Source organism: Notothenia rossii (assembly GCF_949606895.1).
Source record: "Notothenia rossii genome assembly, chromosome: 3".
Classification (NCBI taxonomy): domain Eukaryota; kingdom Metazoa; phylum Chordata; class Actinopteri; order Perciformes; family Nototheniidae; genus Notothenia; species Notothenia rossii.
The window spans coordinates 43177318-43197343 of NC_136901.1; the positions used below are offsets into that span (position 1 = coordinate 43177318).

General features: G+C 40.3%; 1 protein-coding gene and 3 long non-coding RNA genes across 6 annotated transcripts in view; 1 reads left to right on the forward strand and 3 right to left on the reverse strand.

Annotated features, from left to right (window-relative positions):
- Positions 1-19575, reverse strand: part of LOC307033190 (uncharacterized protein) — a 25232-nt gene extending 5657 nt beyond the window's left edge. For 2 of the 3 annotated variants that reach the window (XM_079671556.1, XM_079671554.1), the window contains exons 1-12: positions 19394-19575; positions 18583-18685; positions 5053-5394; positions 3751-4035; positions 3535-3657; positions 3038-3162; positions 2773-2877; positions 2503-2601; positions 2212-2256; positions 713-826; positions 503-592; positions 10-114 (exon numbers count right to left, since the gene is read on the reverse strand). In XM_079671556.1, the coding sequence (XP_079527682.1) occupies positions 10-114; positions 503-592; positions 713-826; positions 2212-2256; positions 2503-2601; positions 2773-2877; positions 3038-3162; positions 3535-3657; positions 3751-4035; positions 5053-5394; positions 18583-18685; positions 19394-19432 (1575 nt within the window). In that variant the 5' untranslated portion in view covers positions 19433-19575. Of the gene's footprint in view, positions 1-9; positions 115-502; positions 593-712; positions 827-2211; positions 2257-2502; positions 2602-2772; positions 2878-3037; positions 3163-3534; positions 3658-3750; positions 4036-5052; positions 5395-18582; positions 18686-18836; positions 18972-19393 lie in introns of those variants that run through there. The other variant, XM_079671555.1, reaches the window with a different exon arrangement.
- Positions 9557-10893, reverse strand: LOC307033193. The gene is made up of 2 exons (XR_013806414.1): positions 10752-10893; positions 9557-10239 (listed from the first exon to the last, which is right to left on the reverse strand). It is a non-coding gene; the product is annotated as an uncharacterized lncRNA (long non-coding RNA).
- On the forward strand, positions 12109-16338 carry LOC307033192. The gene is made up of 5 exons (XR_013806413.1): positions 12109-12246; positions 12388-12527; positions 13170-13832; positions 14454-15036; positions 15825-16338. It is a non-coding gene; the product is annotated as an uncharacterized lncRNA (long non-coding RNA).
- Positions 16451-18069, reverse strand: LOC307033194. Its single transcript, XR_013806415.1, has 2 exons — positions 17195-18069; positions 16451-17152 (listed from the first exon to the last, which is right to left on the reverse strand). It is a non-coding gene; the product is annotated as an uncharacterized lncRNA (long non-coding RNA).
- Positions 19576-20026: the final 451 nt, after the last annotated feature.

Consider the following 20026-nt stretch of genomic DNA (forward strand, 5'->3'; position numbering starts at 1 on the left):
ACGACAAACCTTTTTCTGCAGCTTCTCCTCCAGGATGTGAGCTTTCCTCTCAGCTTCCTCCCTCCTCAGCTGCTCCTCCTCAAACTTCTGTCTGGATACCAGCGGCCGTTTTAACTGAAATACAGAGAGGCAGAGATCAGGAACATGTTGATTGGAGAATTTGACTCAACATGACAAATATCAAATATTAAGGGGTCAAATGTTTTGATTTTCTTTCAGATTTTTCAAGTACAATTGAGAACAGTTCTACAGCTGGAACAGAAACAACTCAAACAAAGTTACTTTGAATTTTAAAAAATCACAGGGAGCCACATTAGAGCAGTAAAGACGAGGCAATGTGACAACAAAGAGAGGGGAGAAGACTGCAAACATGGAGGAAAATCAGATTTACGTGTGTTTCTTAAAAAATTTCAAACAATAAAGTTGTAAGTACACTAACGATTCAACAAATTCAACAAATGTATTAATGATTATCCCCAAAGGTAACCAGGATGCTCAAAACCTCCACTTCCTCCATCGGGGTCTGCAGGCTGGTCTCCATCCTCTGACCCTCCTCCTGGAGCTGCTGGACTTCAGCTTCCTTCACTTCAACCTGAGAGGAGAGAGAGAGACATGTTTTATCATTGATACCATTGTACATGTAAGGGCCGGGTCAATTAGTTACAGTTTACACTCAGGACTTCAGCCCAGAGTTCAGTAAAATATCAGAAACCTCTTTGGTTTTGGTGTCTGTTTTCTCCTGTTGGGCCTCCAGCTTCTTCTTCAGGTTCTCCACTTCCTGTTCAGCTTTATCCTTCTTCTTCTGCATTGTTTCAACTCTGCGATCCTGAATTATATCAAGACATGTGACTATTGTAAAATGACCCAGCAAACATAATTAAGCATCTTATATACTGTATAATATATATCTCTGAATAACATAAATTCTGCTTTTCAATGAAAACTTTTTCTGTGTAACTTTAATTCAGGTGATTGAAAAAAAATGGTTCCTCCTGGGTCTTTAACCGACATATTGAGATTATTTTCTACTGATTCTTCTGCTTTCACAAAACTGTGCAGACCTTTATCTGGTGATGAATGCAGTCTGATTATCATTTCTCAACATATCAGTCTTTTAATCAGACTTATCACAGTAAGTAAAATTAACTCTATGTTGTGGTTAGAATTAGGCTTGGGCGGTATAATTTTTTTCATACCGTCATACCTTGCTGACATCATACCGTGGTATACGGTATATGACGGTATGACTTGGGTCGACTTGAGCGAGGTGGCGTTCGGCGGCAAATAGATTTTTCGAACGGTATATTATATGTTCGGTGTAAAATGCAGCCCGACCCGGAAGACGCTCGCAAAGTGCCGCGACGTGCGCGCAAGTGCAAAACAAGGGCTGCATACATGACACATTGTGCAAATGGCACATTTTGAGATCGGATACAGGACGCGTTTGTAGATGTCCGACGTTGTTTCCATAGTGAGCTAAGTTAACAATATATCATCATACATAAACATTTTCCGGGAGTAAATATTTGACTATTACTAGTTATTAACTATTTAACTAGTTTGGCAATATTATTCCGTGCATGTGTTAAAAACCTTATTTCCATTTGATTCATTGGATTACTCGCTTGAATGTTTAGCACGTAAATGCTTTCGTTTTTAAAACCGTCCGACCTCCACTACAAAACCATCAACCAGTTGCATAGGATTAAAAAATGTCAACACTCACTCACCCCGTCTTAAACATTCTCAAAGAAGTGCCTCTGTCTCTCGTTGTGCTGGATGAAGTCACTGGCGACGAGAAAACCCAAAATAGTCCCAAACAGGCGCAGAGGCATTTTTCTTTTTTACTAGTTGTCCGAGTTCGGGGCCGGCAAATACTGCCGCCATCTTGCTCAGCTCAGCTCTGTGCTGAGCTCTGAGAGTGGGAAAGACGGACTGCCCTCCCCTGCCCTCTGCTGGCGCGTGCTGTGCATTACAACCAATGTCGTCCCTGTCAAAACTCTGTGTCAGTGTAATAGAATGAAACGCATCTGTGATTTGGCACACAGTCTGTGACGTCACAGTATTGAAAATCATACCGACGGGATTTCGAAATACCCTGGTATACCGTAATACCGTAATACCGCCCAAGCCTAGTTAGAATGTACATTAAGAACATGTATACTGTTTATTTTATATATTGCATATTATATTAATCTCAGGCCAACTTACCTTATTATCTTTGGAAGCAAGCAAGTCTTTTTGAGCTCTCTCCAGCTGGGGGAAGGAAAAGGACATGAAAACACAAGCAGTGATAATGATAACATGTAAAGCCACAGCTACACTGAGTACAAACAAAGTAGCTTCAGTGCAGTGGGTCCTAAACATGGTGATGATTGAGTTTCTCAAACAGCTTCCTGACTGTCTGCAGGTTTACAGATGATCACATGAGAGGGGTCAATGAACCCAATGTCTATCTCTCTATTCACATGAACATTAAAGTTCAAAGATGAAGAGGTGAACCTCTCTGTTCTTGTTCTCCAGATCTCCCTTCAGGCTCTGCAGCTCCTTCTCGTTCCTCTGTTTCTCTGCATGGAGATCTTGCAGCTCAGACTCTTTAACCTGAAAGAACAGCAGGAAGATTAACATCATTTATTCACAGTCTAAATGTAGGACTGTCTGGATGTGGTCTCCACTTGGACCTGCAGGTTTGACCTTGTCTACACTAAGGAGGACATTGAAAGAGACTTCAAACAGGAATCATTGTGTTTCATTATTGAAGTGGAGATGAACCTCTTTCTTCTTGTTCTGCAGCTGCTCTTTCAGAGTCTGGACTTCCTTCTCAGCTTCCTCTCTCCTCCTCTGCTCCTCAAGCAGCTGCTGCTCAGATTGATTTTTCTATGAGAGGAACAGTCACATTTCTTTAATGATCATTTCTTAAGGTGCCACACAATGACACATGTTTTCATGCATTTCTGGCAGATCCTGTATCTTGATGTAAAGTCTTCTGTGCTTCTTGCTAAGACTTTACTTTTCATGTTGTTGTTTCTCTACTAACCGTTTTGCTCTTATTTTCTATGTTTCCCTTCAAAGCCTCCATCTGCACAGCGTCAGGTTTCATCAGCTGTCCTCTTTCTCCTTCATTGAGAGACTGATCTTCATCCGAATGCTTTCTCTTTGTCTCTGTGTGAAATGAAACGTTTGTTAAGATGTGTTGAAAGATAATCAGAGGAACTTTAGGAAGGGATCGAAGCACATGAAACTGTTCAGGCTAGATTTAGCTGAACAGTGGGTGATTGGTCAACAGCTTAGAGATGTCCCGCCCCTAGTGCTAGCCAATAGAATCGCAAGTGTTACATAGTGATGTCACCATCCTCTAAACAAAGGAGTTAAATGGAGGCGTTTCAGGCAGGGGGGGGGGGAGTTTGTGGGAGAGATTTTAGTGTTTGCAGACCATTAACATGCACACAGACCTACAGAACATACAGCACTCAGCATAGTAGGCCCCTTTAATTAACCAAACTGAATAAAATCTCCCGCCTGTAAGTGACTTACTGAATATGTGTTCTCTCCACAGAAAGAAGAAAGTAGCCAGCATTAACAGAATGCAAACAGCCAAACTGACGGCCAGACCAATAATGTGGGAAGAAGAACTGGACTGGAGCTTAAAGAAATCATCTGAAATGATAAAACACAGAACATCACAGCATTTATATACAACTTGGTCTCTGATATATAAACTAAAACATGTTAGATGAACATGATGTCTACCTGGAAAATGGATTTGTGTCTGTGTGGTACGGGTGGTGTTGTGGTGCTGGACTCTGCAGGTGAAGCTGCTGCTGGGTCTCTTCTCCACAGTCACTCTGCTGCTGACAGTATAGAGGTCATCAGGACCTCTGACTGTCTCTGGAGGTCCAGCAGAGAGGAGCTTTCCCTCAGCGTCCAGCCACAACACCTCAGGCTCAGGATACCAGCCTGCAGACTCACACTGCAGCACCACTCCTCCGCTCTGACCTGATAACGTTACGACTGGTGGGTGAGCAGCAGCTGATACTAGTAAAGAAGAACAGAGTGTAAGAATACTTGAGAATTATTACAGAAATCCTAACCAAGGAGTGCTGGAACAATCTCCTCATAGACTTCAGGACAGCAGAGAGTCTCTGTCCTCTCAGACACTGAAAACCCACATGTTTTTACTGCACCTTAGACCATACAATCCAGAACACACAAAGAAGGTGTTGTTCTGTAAATGGTTTAGCTTAGTTCAGGCTAATACACTTTAGGTAAACACTGTTAGTTAAGTATTTATGCAGGTGATACCCAATTACGTCTATCAATCAAGGTAGATGTAATTGTGTGAATTAACTTAACCTAAGCGTGCCTTTAAGGACACTTGGAATACCAGCTACTATTTGGTGTTGGACACAGAACTGAAGTTATTAAACTCTGCCCCAAACACCTTTTCTAATCATTTTCTTTTCTGGATCCATGTTTTGATTAGTCTATTATTTTCTGCTATCAAACACCAAAGAAACCACCAATGCAACAGCAGGAGTTCTGCAGGATTTGCACCTATTGTAAGTTGGATAAAAGGATTTGCTTTAGACTACAACTAAAGTTACAATCAGTGGAACAGTAGCACCTGATGCTGTGCTTAAGGAAGCAATGGAAGTTAAAGCTCACATTTGCATCCCAAAAATGATCAGAATTAATACACTAAAAGGTTTCTCATAAGACAAATATTTAGTTCTTAACTTTAAATAGCATTTACTTTCTGTGAACTGTGATCAACCCATTATTAAAAGTTACTCTAACACTAAGAAATAGTATTCATCCTGAAATTGAATTGTTTCCCAGTTTTATGGCTTGTTGCTATGGGAATAATCATGTGACTCATACTATTTCCATACAACCAACTACAATCTGATACTCTCATCTTTGAGCTCTAGACTAGAGTATTACATTATCAGAGTCTTTTGGAACACAGAGATATAAATACAGCTCTTTTCTAAAGATAAAAGTCGGCACATAGCAAAACATGCACCCTGAACACATTGATTGTTAACTTACCACAAACCAGTTGAACAAAAGCTTGCCGGTCCAGTTCTGGAATGAAACATCTGTATTTCCCCTGATCGGAGAGTTGTACGTTGGAGAGTTTCAGGGAAATGTTTCCTTTCTTCAGCTCATCGGTGAACATTGATGTTCTTCCCTTGAATAATTTGTGTTTTTTATCCGCCAGTTCGTGACGAAGCCGTATCACATGGACGAATCTGGGGTCCATGTCGGGCCTCGTCCACTCCAACGTCAAATCGGCAACATTTATCGCCGGGACGAGATAACACGGCAAAATGATGTCACCGCCAAGGTTTGCTACTATTGGCTGATATGAGCCAATCAGCTGAGACTGACCTGCGAATACAAAGGAATTACATTTGAATCTCTTCCAATTTAAACATGTTTGAAATAAACAAACTCGATTAAAGAACGTTTTTTTACACCAGGCTGTCAGGAGGCTGAACTCTCTCCCCTCTCTCCCCTCCCTCCTCCTGCCCCCACTAGACAATAACTCCTCGCACACTCAGACACTCAATTCCAGCACCAGACACATTTTTACGCTGCTATAGACAATCTTGAAGTGACTGTTATTTATATATATAACGGTTCACAAATATTTCGGTTCGGTACGTACCTCGGTTTTTAGGTCACGGCTCGGTTCGGTACGTTTTCAGTACAGCAGAAAAGATTATCAAAAAACATAACATATATATATATATATTTTCTTTTAAAATTATTATTAAACTCTGAATAATGTATTCACTCAAATAAATACAAAATATAATAAAATAAAAATTAAGGTGCAGCATTTTGATGAACTGAAATAATCTGTATTTGAACTGTACTGTACTAGTACCTAAGCAGCCAGTTTGACATTATGACTTGCTTGTCATTGTATTTTCATGTTTTTTTAAAGAAAGATGAACTTGTCCACATTGCTTGCCGAAAGGGCAGATCTGCTGGCACTAACAATGTCTCCTGCTGTGGAGAACACCCTCTCTAGGGACAGAGGTAGCAGATACAGCCAGGTAGCGCTTTGCTAACATGGCAACATAAGGAGATTTGGCGTTTGTAATAGCTTTGGCTCGTTCTGAACTAGTTGCGAGTGGTGGAGGCTTAAATGCTAGCGGGAGTTAGGTTTGCACTTCAGTCGTTTTTCTTTTGGTACCGGTGATATTCACGTTCGGGTGATGCCTTTTCAAATGAGTGTGCAAGTTTGATGTATTGCCAGCCGCGTAACAAATTTTAGTTGAACAATGCCGACAAACAGCTTTGGTTCGGTCCACCTGTCTTTGTCCGTCATCCTTGTACGTAACTGCAAAACTAAAATGTTCCCAAACCGGAGACTTCAATGATGCTGGAGGATTTTTGAGCTCAACTTTATCTGCGTTCGCCATTTCGACAGTTCCTCAAATGACTGACTACATTTGAACGCATCCCTCTGACCAGCTCTCATAGTATGCCTCTCGTCCAATGAAATGACTTGCTCGCTCTATGACGCGTTGAACCCAATGTGAGCAAATTACTCCGGAATCCGGTTAGTTTCAAGCACCAAATTTTTTCCGGCTAGAGCAAAAGCACCGCATACGTCACGCTTACGTCGAGGCGGGGGCGGGATCAACTTCTGAACAACAACAAAAAGCCGGCGTTTTATCCAGTTTGTACACAACGATGGAGAAACTTAACAAGCAGCAGTGGTCCACGGTTCGGTACACACGTGTACAGCGTGTACCGAACCGAAGGGGGTTGTACCCGAATATTCGAATATCCGAATATTCGCTTGTTGATTTCTGATCTAATATTGTATTATTCTCCAATGCAATAACAGTACTGAAATGAAGGCTATAAGGGCATTAATGGGAGCCCTTTTTTTAAGTAAGTAATCAGTACAGTAACTGAGTTACTTTTGAAATGAAGTAACTAGTAATGGTAACTAGTTACTGGTTTTCAGTAACTAGCACAACACTGCTTATAAGTGACATATCTTTGGCGTTTTTTGGAAAATAATCCCATAACGACCAATATATTGGAATTCAAGGTTCCTGAAAGACTTTTGAACCTCTTGGCTCTGTATTTAGGATTTAGAAAGTCTTGGCAGTAGACAGTAGACTAATCAGAGAGGATTTAACAGAGAGAGTGGTAATGGGCTCATTGTGTCTGGTGCCAGGCCTACACATAGGGGTCACACTACAGTATATCCCCTCAAAGCTGAGCGTAAGAGTCCAGGGCTCAACGCTAACTTTTAAAAGTGGTTGCCAGGCTGGCAACCAGGCATCAGCTTTTGGTTGCCAAAACTGAAAATACGGTTGCCATTTTTAGTCACCTTATATTTAGAATAATTAAGATACTATACATTTATACATCAACTTAATAATGAAAATGTGACACAAAAGAATGTTCAAATGCTTTACAATAAGTAATTAACATAATTATTTTAAACTTAAGAGGTAGTAAACTTGTCCACCCTCAATTGCTGGTATACTAAATATACCAGCAGTGCAGCTGTTGTCATGTTCTTCACAGATCCCTCACAAATGAATTGAGCAAGTCACTAGTTTCTTGGTCATCCGTTGTCTTCCTTTCAAATGTGGGTTTGATCTTTGTGCTGACCCCCACCATAGAGTAGATCCATTGGCCCTTCAGCATTGAAGTCTTGGATTGGCCAAACTAATACATGTCTAATGTTAAATAAATGAAAACCATTCAGAGTTAAGAATTAGATATGAATTACTAATGCTGTAAATTACCTTTAATATGTCCAACTATATTTAAAATGTGTTACCTTTTTATAGAATTGATTATATGTGTATGCCAATATTTTCCAATGTTAAAGTTTCGTTTAGCACTTTTATTTTGGTATTAATAAGATCGGGCTCTTATTTTTGAATGAACTTTTACCGGAGCAGAATGTACATATATAATTCGCCTCCCAAGACTTCACAGATTTCCTCTTTGCTTTTCGTTCGGGTTCACCTTGCACTTTATCAGTTGAATCGATTTGATCATTCATTTCAGATGTTAACTGAAAAAAATATAAATAATAATTAAAAAATATATAAATAAAATCGATTTTTTAAAATAATATTCGATGATGGAGACTGTAACGAATATTCGAATAATCGAATAATCACTGGCATCCCTAATCTAGATACATAGTATTACGATTGAAATATCATAGGGCTACTATAGCTAATAAAATGGCACTACAGAAAAAACTATAGTAATACGATAGCAGGTGAAAAATACTACAGAACACAAACGTACTATAGGACACTATACAACTCTTACAGTATACTATAGTTCATTTATAGTTCATTTCGTAAGAGGTGCGTACAGCAGACAGTAGCTAGCAGTTTTCCACAGATACAGCCCACTCAAAAATACATTGTTTTATATAAAATTCATTTATATTAGCTGTACACTTTACGAATATAATGTTTTTTTATGGACATCTTTACCATTCAATCTCGTCCAACTGATATTGCTGCTGGCACTCCTCGGCTCTTGGTAGTTCAGGCATTTATCAAACCTGGCAACTCCAGGCTTCCTGGCAGCTGTCAATCAAAGTCCAGTGGCTCCGCCCCAAAGTGTCAGAAACTTTTCACCCGCACGCAGACAGACTCCGCGAGCGAGTGAGGCTGACTATGGAAAGCCAAAAGTGCCATAATACGGGGGTGAAAAAACGCGCGAACATATGGGGAGGTCCGTTTGTTCGCGCGAAAAAACGGGCCAATATACGTGCGAATGTTCGCGCGGTTTTTTATATGATAATGAGCCCCTCCTTCTGATTTCCTTAGCCAATAAGTTCAAAGTGTCTGTAACCAATCAGTGAAGGGTAAAGCCAGACCAAAACAATCTGTAGATGAAAAGTTCCTGACATGGTGAGGCTGTGCTGTAAATTGTGCATTATTCCAGATTCAGGGGACTAAGTATTAATTTGCCTTTGAATATAATAAATATATCAATCAATATATCAATATAACCTGCCTTCATTGTTTTTTTAAATAAAATGGCATTACCCTTTTCCTTAAACCTCTGGAGTGTGAAGTGAAGGTATTTTCTCAATTTTTAGATGTCTCCTTAAATCCACTTTTAAATGTACTTCTTATAACATGGCATGGTGTTACATGTCAAAATGTTCAGTAGTCTCTGGTGTTGCTAGAAATGCAAATTCACTCACCTTAGAGCACTGTCTTATGAGAAACCTAGCTTAGAAATCCGATTTTTGGAAAACTTCAAAACTGTTGTGAAACACATATGTACTCATGTCATCCATTTTTTTTGGTGTTTCAGATTTTGTTCACCAAAGTCTTTGGTTCACAAAAGTAGTGAAATATAACAATTACACTATAAGCCTATATAAATGTGTTGTTCATGTCTAAAATGAAAATGTGTAAATTATCATTTAGAGTAAAATATTTCCATCCCTCTACTTTCACAACAGAAAAGTTACATCAGGACTGAATAATGGCTTCATATTCCATACCAAGGTTTATGTGATGTGTACAAATACAAATTCAGCATTTCAACTTTATTTTTCAACCAACTATTTATGTTAACATATGAAACTGTAAAATCTCAATATTTCCAATATCAGAACTTTTTCAACCAACTATTCATTATAAATGTAAAGACAGGGGGTCTTTGTCCATGGTCTTTGTCTGTCTTCCAAGACAGTGGGTCTGGCTGCTGTGTAGGTGGGGGTGATGGTGCATGGGCTGCTGGTGGCTGTGTGGGAGGGAGGTAGGTGGGATTGTCCCGGGTTGATGCTGGGATTGTCCCGGGTTGATGCCTGTGGCTGGATGGGAGGTACGTGTGCTAGGCGAGACTTCTTTGCTGGCTGGGTTGATCGTGATGGCTGTGGTGGAGACCTTTGTATCGAGGTGTATCTTAATCTTGTGGCAGGCACAGATGGAGGTGGAGGCCGCTGTAGGGATGCTGGTCCTCTGGTCCTCGGGTCCTTGGTGGTGATGGCTGTGGTGGACGCCTTTGTACCGAGGTGTATCTTAATCTTGTGGCAGGCACAGATGGAGGTGGAGGCCGCTGTAGGGATGCTGGTCCTCTGGTCATTGGTGGTGATGGCTGTGGTGGAGGTCTTTGAGCCACGGTAGATTTTGACCTGGGGGCCGGCACTGATGAAGGTTCTGGCTGCTGGATAAACGCCGCCTCTGGGCCACTAGGCCCAGGCAGCTGTGAAATCTGAAGGAAAAAAAACATACCTTTACATTTAGCAAATCAAAATAACTGTATGACGTATTTTTCTCTAATCAAAAATGGAAATAAATCCACATGCCATATTATGACTTTTATGAAGGATTAAAGCCTTCTTCATTTCCAGTATATAATACAGTGATAACACACACAACCCGGTTGACTGTACTCACTTTAACCTGGCTCTGTTGTACACTGATAGGCACAATATTAGCATAGCATTAGCGCGCTATTAGAATTTCAATAATATGAACAATTATGAACTCAGACCAGCATTTCACATATTTATACAAGCAGAATACACTTGAAATGTAAGCCAAACTACTGCACGGGAGTCATACACCTAGTAACATAGAAGAACAAAGAAGCTAGCGGACGCCATTAGCCACTGTAGTGGAGCCGAACTAGCTGACAGAATGACATTAAACTACACATAAAGAACAGTTTCAAACACACTTCTTAGATCGAAATATGACATAATCTTTGTACACACTACTAACCTGTTGAACAGGAGAAATGAATGAAGCAGAGGGAACGTTGTTGCCGTTCCAGCCAGAATGCCAAGTCTGCGGCAGACACATAATAACAACACTTACTTTACGGCATGCGCTCAGCAACACATTCCCTTTTACGGCATGCCCACTGAGGCCTTTCCGTGTCCTATACTGCCCTCTGCTGTTTGTAATGATATACAATATTTAACATAAACATGCCTTCGAGAGTATAACTTAATTTATACAAGACAATATACATTGAAAATGTGCCCACATATTTATGCGGTTATCTGAATCATATTTTCTACCCCTTATATTCGAAAATATATGATTAAATATCTAAAATATGCGCACTTCGACGCTGCGTGGGTGGACTCCAGTTATATCTTTCAAACTAAATCTATCCACTATCTGCTTGTAGACTAACGGTCAAAGGGTCTAATATCCGGGAGGGCCGGGCTCGAGTCTCGGAAAGGAAACGTTTTTTTGTGTTATCTCTTTTCATTCACTTACAATCTTTGTATAAATGCAAAGTATTCCAAGGTCTGCTTCACCTTAATTGTCCCAACTGCTTGGCAACAGCTGTCTGTTCTCCAGTTGTTTAAGGTGGTAGCCTGTCGCCTGCGTTCATGTTTCAAATAAATGGGAATTGATCAGCCTCAGATGTATTAATTTATAAAAAAAAAAAAAATTGAATTCGAATGTTTCTCTTCAGTGCAATTGCAATTGCACATTGCATCATTTTTGTGTTCTTTGTTCTGTTTTAGAAAGGAAGGATTGTTTACTTTTTTCGTTGTCTACAAAACCGGAAAAACAACATAATTGTGCTTTTCCAGACACTGAAGAAAGAAAAATACCATGAATCTTCGGTATCAGGGCTGTTAGGGAAAAGATCAGGCAATATATCTTGAGAGAAAACTTATCTTTTGATCCCGTTTGAATTGTGCCACGAATTACACTTATGATGTTTGTCATCTTAAACAATCACTTCCATGTCAAAAAACTCAGTTTGTCGTAAAACTGTTGAAATATAAGACTATGAAAAATACGCAACTAGAAACAAGTGAAATGTGCCAACGTGACGGCCGTCTTGGTGTGTGGTGCGCGACGGGAGATGTAGGTCATTGACTGGTTTCAGGCAAAAAAAAAGTGTTACTTCACAGTTTTACGACACATTTCAATTTTTTTGACTTGCAAAATTATCTTTTAAATTGACAAAAATCATATGTGTAATTTGTGGTTCAATTCAAACGGGATCGAAAGATAATCTTTCTCTCTCCATTGACTTCAATACATACCTTTTCCGAAATAAGGTCCCATGGAGCTCAACCGGAAAGGGAGGGACTTCGCCTCTCTATAAGCATGCAGCAGCAGTAGCAGCAGCCGGAAAAATGTCCACGAGAAACTTCATCTTGCGTTGCAAAAGGACAATAAATGACTGCACAAGACTTCTCCAAACAGATGATGCCGGTCATGCCGTGTTACAATCCACAGTAACGAGGTAAGGGCCAAGCCTATCGCTACTACCAACACAAAGGAATGTAGTTTGTTTTTGCATGTAACCTAAACTGAGGTTGTGTGAGATCTTTCACACTTACAAATTCTGTCTTCTCCCCTATTTCACCAAACCGTTTACTGGCAGGTTAGAAACCATGGAAAGGAGCCTCGAGTGGTCACGGGGCAGGCTAATTAACGTCCCTACAGCTGATCTTTTACTTCAGGACCTTCGGGAATATATACTTGAAGTCCGGAGATCTTGGCCTACCACACCCGCACAACAAGGTAGGTCGATGTGATAATTGTTCACTTTAGCATAGGCTTTCGTTGATAAACCAGTGCTAGTATTGTTGAGTACTAAGTGTCCAACAGGCCAATACATTTTAAAGTAATTATTTGTTTTAAATATGGGTAATACCAATATAAACACCTTTTTTAATCTGTAGTTGCCAGCTATTAATTACAACATTCTGGTGAGACGCTCTGAGTCTCGAGTTGTCCACTTAAAACTGTACTCCAAATTCCACCTTTATATCCTGCCACAGTAGAGGAGACGCTATTCCCCCTCCCCCGTCGAGGGCAGTCTGGCCATCTGTAGTAAACCACGTATCATCAAACGTGTGAATGAGGACATTGAAAGGGTGCCAGAGGGGGAGTCTCTGTCTTCAGGGTTGGAAGACACAGACTGCAACTATGTATCTCTATGCCCATACACATTTATGCTTTTGTTCTTACTGTATACTACAACTATAGTGTATTGCATGTCCACTGGTTTAATGCCAAACTGCATTTCATTTTTTTTTAAAGTATCTTTAGGCTGTGACAATAAAATAGACGCATTGTGTGCGTTTCTGGCACAACGGCATAAATGCGTTGCTTTTACAACAATGACAATAAATGTAATCTAATGTTTTGCTGTTGTTGCAGGTCATTCTGGCTACCACGCCCCACTCATTTTGTTGGGTGGTCGAGGTCCCCCACAATTCAGCATTTCCAGAGAGCAACTCTCTTTTTTGAGGAGCTGTGGTTTTACAGCAACAAAGATGGCACAGATATTGAAAGTATCTCTGCGCACAGTGAGACGGCGATTGAGATATGTAGCAATGTCTTCAACATTGGAAGTGCCATCTTGTCTCAATTTATTGTAAACATCCCAAGGAGGGGTTGTAGCCATGTTACACTATGCATGTTGTAAAGTAAATCTGAATACCGTAGGTCTCATATATTTAAAACATGTTTATTTTTCCGGCAGTTCCACATGCTGCGCTCTGGGACATACTCCACCATCTCAGATGCTACACTAGACGACCTCATCAAGGAGATAGTGGCTGGGAATAACCAGATTGGCCCTGAATCTGTCAGGGCACAGCTGCAGGCCCAGCAGATGTGGATACAGAGACGCAGAGTGCGGGACAGCATGAGGCGGATAGACCCAGAAGCAGCTTCACTGGACATGTCCTCTCAAGCTGCAGAAGACAACTCCAAAACAGTGGAGGATCTGCAGAAGCAACTGCAGGAGTTAAGAGTCCAGCGAGAGTTTTGCTAACAGAGGTTTGCTGGCTCCGACGACAACATCCGATTCTATACAAGGTAATGTTTTGGCTAAATTCTATCCAAGTTTTTGAGATGGGTTAGCTTATAAAGAATTCTGTTTACCTGCCGTGTGACCGCTGACTATATGCATGCAGTGTTGGAATAAGTACTCAACTTAACTGAAGTATAAGTACAAATACTATGGTTTTAAAATACTCCTGAACTGAACATGTAGAATCATAAATCCTGTGTTTTCATATATAAAAAGTAACTAGAAACTATGAAGGTTAACTAAATGTGGTGGAGTAAAACATATTAATACTAACAACATACTGATAATATTTTACTACAAGTGGAAATCTTCAAAACCTTACCAAAGTAAAAGTATGTCAATATCCACTGCGTTTGCCCCAGTTGCACACGTAAGAATGAAGAGTAAACGTAGTCATTGTGTGTAAAATGTTCCCTGTATGTTTTAGATTATTATTACTGCTGCTAATGTAGTTGCTACATTTTACTGCTGTAGATTACTATACCTGCACCTAGTGCCTTCTTACTCAGTCTATTTGAATTGTAATGTATTATAGCAAACAAGAGGAAAGCATTAGCCCATGTGTTACAGTTAACACGATTGTATTTACTGTCAATTAATGACTGACATGTGTCTTTTGTGTACAGATTCCCGAGCTATAACCACCTGATGGCCTTCTGGTTTTTAATTGAGCCTTCAATTCATTAAATGGTTTGTGTTACTAGAGCGATATCAACTGCCAAGAGTAATGAAGAAGTGGTTACACACGCACGTCCATCAACGGTAGGTTACGTTTCTTTTAACACACAATCTAAACACAAACTGAAGGGAAAATGTCTCTCCGACATTTCATTGCTTTTGTGTAGGCTAAAAGGCTAAAGTACTCAATCCTTTTTGAATACATCAGAGAACTAAAACAACTTAATGTTTTTCCCATAGTGTGCTACACTCATGACATTAATATAGTAACCTTTTTTTGTTTTTATCTTCCAGAGACGGCTGCTTCAGCCAATTGACGAGTTCTTCCTTTTTCTATGCTTCCTGTCGGTGGGTTTGAAAGAGAGGGACCTTGCAAACCGCTTCAACGTACACCAGTCCACTGTGAGCCGCATCATTGCAACATGGACAAGTTTTCTTACAACTTTATTGGGGTCACAGTGCATCTGGCTTACACCTGCAGAAGTTCAAGCCCACCTCCCAGAGGCATTCAAAGATTTCCCAGACACACAGGTGATCCTGGATTGCACAGAGCTGAGGTGTCAAACACCATCCTCACTCCTCCTCCAAAGTGAAATGTATTCTACATAGAAATCTCACTGCACCATGAAAGCCCTGGTTGGCATAGCCCCACATGGCGCAGTGACATTTGTTTCCAGTCTGTATGGTGGTTCTGTCAGCGACAAGGAGATTTTCAAACAATCTGGAATAGCTGCGTTGTTGACTGAAAACATAGCAGTGATGGTAGATAAGAGCTTCCTGATCAGCGATTGCTGCAAATGCAAGGTGTACTGCCCACCTTTTCTGTCAAAGCAGAAGCAAATGCCAGCCTATGAGGTGAGGGAGACACAGGCCATTGCCAGACTGAGGGTTCATGTAGAGCGTGTCATTAGGAGGATAAAAGAGAACAAACTTTTTGATGGTGAATCCCACATAGGTATTGTTTGTATTCTTATCGATAGTCATGAACTTTCTCTTGTGACAAAATAGACTCTCCGTTAGTAAACGTTTACTCTGTGTAAAAGTGATTTCTGTGTGTAAAAGTGAGGTAACATGTGTAGATGAATAACATCAACTTGTATTCGTCCCACACATACACACCTATAGATGTAGTTATATTTGTGTCTGTGACTTTATATTGAATGAGAAATAACTGGAAAATACCTGTGTAAGAGAGAGACTCCTGTCCCGCCTCTCCATTTTATGTTTAGTTGTGCATTGTTATTTGTGCTTTAGATACATTCCACTTGAACTTTATTTGAATGAACTTAGAAGTAATTATTGTCCTATATTTCTTTCAGATTTCACAGCTGCCTGGGCCTAGGAGAAAGAACCTCCATCTGTGCCTGCACCAAGGTCAAGATCTACCGTTGCTCAAGGGCCTTCACCAGAGCCATCACCACCGAGGACCAAAGGACCAGCATCACTACAGCGGCCTCCATCTGTCCCTGCCACAAGATTAAGATACACCTCGGTACAAAGGCCTCCACCACAGCCATCGCGATCAACCCAGCCAGCAAAGAAGTCTCGCCTAGCAGACGTACCTCCAATCCAGCCACCAGCATCAACCCGGGACAATCACACCTACCTCCCTCCCACACAGCCACCAGCAGCCCATGCACCATCACCCCCACCTACACAGCAGCCAGACCCACTGTCTTGGAAGACAGACAAAGACCATGGACAAAGACCCCCTGTCTTTACATTTATAATGAATAGTTGGTTGAAAAAGTTCTGATATTGGAAATATTGAGATTTTACAGTTTCATATGTTAACATAAATAGTTGGTTGAAAAATAAAGTTGAAATGCTGAATTTGTATTTGTACACATCACATAAACCTTGGTATGGAATATGAAGTCATTATTCAGTCCTGATGTAACTTTTCTGTTGTGAAAGTAGAGGGATGGAAATATTTTACTCTAAATTATAATTTACACATTTTCATTTTAGACATGAACAACACATTTATATAGGCTTATAGTGTAATTGATATATTTCACTACTTTTGTGAACCAAAGACTTTGGTGAACAAAATCTGAAACACCAAAAAAAATGGATGACATGAGTACATATGTGTTTCACAACAGTTTTGAAGTTTTCCAAAAATCGGATTTCTAAGCTAGGTTTCTCATAAGACAGTGCTCTAAGGTGAGTGAATTTGCATTTCTAGCAACACCAGAGACTACTGAACATTTTGACATGTAACACCATGCCATGTTATAAGAAGTACATTTAAAAGTGGATTTAAGGAGACATCTAAAAATTGAGAAAATACCTTCACTTCACACTCCAGAGGTTTAAGGAAAAGGGTAATGCCATTTTATTTAAAAAAACAATGAAGGCAGGTTATATTGATATATTGATTGATATATTTATTATATTCAAAGGCAAATTAATACTTAGTCCCCTGAATCTGGAATAATGCACAATTTACAGCACAGCCTCACCATGTCAGGAACTTTTCATCTACAGATTGTTTTGGTCTGGCTTTACCCTTCACTGATTGGTTACAGACACTTTGAACTTATTGGCTAAGGAAATCAGAAGGAGGGGCTCATTATCATATAAAAAACCGCGCGAACATTCGCACGTATATTGGCCCGTTTTTTCGCGCGAACATACGGACCTCCCCGTTTTTTCGCGCGTTTTTTCGCGCGAAAAAACGGACCTCCCCGTATGTTCGCGCGTTTTTTCACCCCCGTATTATGGCACTTTTGGCTTTCCATACAGGGCTGTCTCTGCTCGCGGGGGTTTAATCTGCGCGCGAGGGTCATTTCATGCGCGTGTAAAAGCACATTTTCCGCTCGTGAGTAGCTTGTTTTGTGCGCTAGAATATTGACCCGAATCTGACTCCATACAACACACGGCACACCGCGCACCGCGCACGCGAGTAAACGTGCATCGTTTTCTGGCTCCATAATCACACCAATGCACGTGCAACTTAAGTATCAGGTTCCGACTGGTCACAACAATAATTAAATATCACTCTTAATACAACAAATAATTAACATTTATCTATTTTGGGGTGCACATTTAGCTGTTTGCTGTCCTTATTTATTTATGTTAAAAACTGGTTCCCACTGATTGCAACCAAAGGCCACGAAGTGGTTGACATATTTCTGAATGGTTGCCAATGGCAACCTGGCAACCGTTACTGTTGAGCAATGGCTCATTGTGGCTGTTCCCTCGGCAGCATAAGGCTCTTAGTCCATTTAGTGTTGAGGGATCTTTAGTTAATTATCACTCCTGGTCCACTCACACTACATCACTATTTAAGAAGGCACAGCAGCGCCTACACTTCCTGCGCAGGTTGAGAAGAGTACAGCTCCCCCCTCCCATCCTCACCACGTTCTACAGAGGAACCATAGAGAGCGTGCTGACCAGCGGCATCTCCACCTGGTCGAGAGACTGCAACGCCAAAGACTAGAAGTCTCTGCAGAGAGTGGTCAGGACAGCAGAGAAGATCATCTGAGCTTCTCTCCCTCCCATCAGAGAAACCGCTCAGAAACGCTCCCTGACAAAAGCCCAGAACATTTGGAAAGACCCCACTCATCCTCACCAAGCTCTGTTCTCCCTGCTGCCCTCCGGCAAGAGGTTCCGCAGCATTAAGAGCAGAACAGCCAGATTCTGCAATAGCTTTTTCCCCCATGCCATCAGACTGCTGAACAGCAAGTAGACCAATAACACAAAGATAACATTACGCTGTGTAAAGAGCACATATTTTTATATAGTATGTCTATTTTATTTATATGTATAGTAAGTCTTTATATTTTAAACGCACACTTTATCTTTAATTTTATCAGCACCACGTCACTAAGTTTTTATATTGTCCTGTTCCTGTAAGCCAGTACAACGAAATTTCGTTTTAATAGTACAATCTGTGTCTTGTTGAAATGACAATAAAGTATGTCTATGTCTATCTATCTCCTCAATATTCATTGTGAAAAATATCAATTTGGGGGGGTGATCAGGACAGATGTTAATATATATTTAAATTCAACTTCCTCCTTCCACTATAACATTTAGTTTTAAAACTTGGATTTGTGTGTGAATTACCTCTACAGTGGTGTGTCAGGAGAAGAAGGGAAACCAAAACACTGAGAGCTCTGAGATGAGTTTTAAGGGGCTTCCCGTCAGTGTGGAGAAGCATCATAGAGCGCTGGAGATGAACAGAGAACAGATGACAGTGTGAACTTCCAGGTGAAAACATATCTTACATAGTTTTTTATGTAAAACTTGGAAAAAAGGCTTGTCAGAAAGAAATCTGATAGTCATTTAAATATAAAGTGAAATTCACATTTGGACATTACCTGTACTGAAAGCTCCAATAGAGGAAAAGTAAAACTCTGCTGCCATCTTCTGTTCTTTACTTATAATTACACACATTCAATGTTTCCTCATATTATGTCCTCTGTATCAAACACAACCTACTTAAGAGAGAACAGCTTCGCTTTTCTGTCATTTTCACTTCTGTGTTGTCAAATATTCTATAAATATTTACAAAGAGTCATGTCATTTTGTGTCTCTTCGCCGTTCAGAAAAAAAAATCACATTATACTTTCACTTTAGTAGCATGAGACTTCAAGAGTGTTTTAAAGCTGCCATTATTGTTTATTTTATATTTTACAATAATCTAAATAAAGACTTGGTACACAATTACCAGTTTATTAAATTGTATTGATCTGTACATATGGTTAAGATTGAACAATTAACCTGTTAAACCCGCGGGGGAGAAACCACCACATCTGCAAGCAACAGTGTCTGAGGGCTTCTTAAGATTTAATAAACTATGAATGAGCGACACGAGAAGCTAAAAAAGACATCACACCACGTAGCATTAGGGAGCCAACACGGCAATATGTTTCACCTTTGTTGTTGTCTGATCAAAAGTTGTCTTCAATGGCATTAAAACGATACAAAAAACGCTGCTGAAGGTTAATCCAATGTGTCTGTGTGACTTTGAAATTATTTCTGATTATTTATCAGCAATAAACCTAGTTTTAAGTTTTCATATTTCAGAGCGTGAAATAAGTTTCGTTTTGGGCAAACCGCGTGAGAGGGGTCTGCCGTCTCGTGTAAAACTCTCGCGAGAGTTTGCGAGTCACGTGGCTGAATGTTTGCGTTTGGCAGGCAGCCTTTCAGTTACGATCGTTAACATCAGTGGGCCACAGCAAATGATGGTGAGAAGCTAGACTATCTATTAATTATGTCAATGACAGGGAGTGTGATTGTTGAAATAGGGTGTTAGCGGTCTTGCTGGTGTTCAAATAATAATAACAAAACTGTAGATCACCAACACTATGGTTTATTTTGTGTTCACAGGCAAGACAACGTTGTCGCAGTAAAAGTCCAAGATAGCCCCTGGTGCAATAAAATGTTCCCTTTCAGTGTTTTACTATTATGTCTGATGTTTCTCTATTAATATTGCTGCTGCATTAATGTGTATGTTGCATGTTACTGCTGTAGATGTGTTTCCGAGCCACTCCGATTACAACGAGAG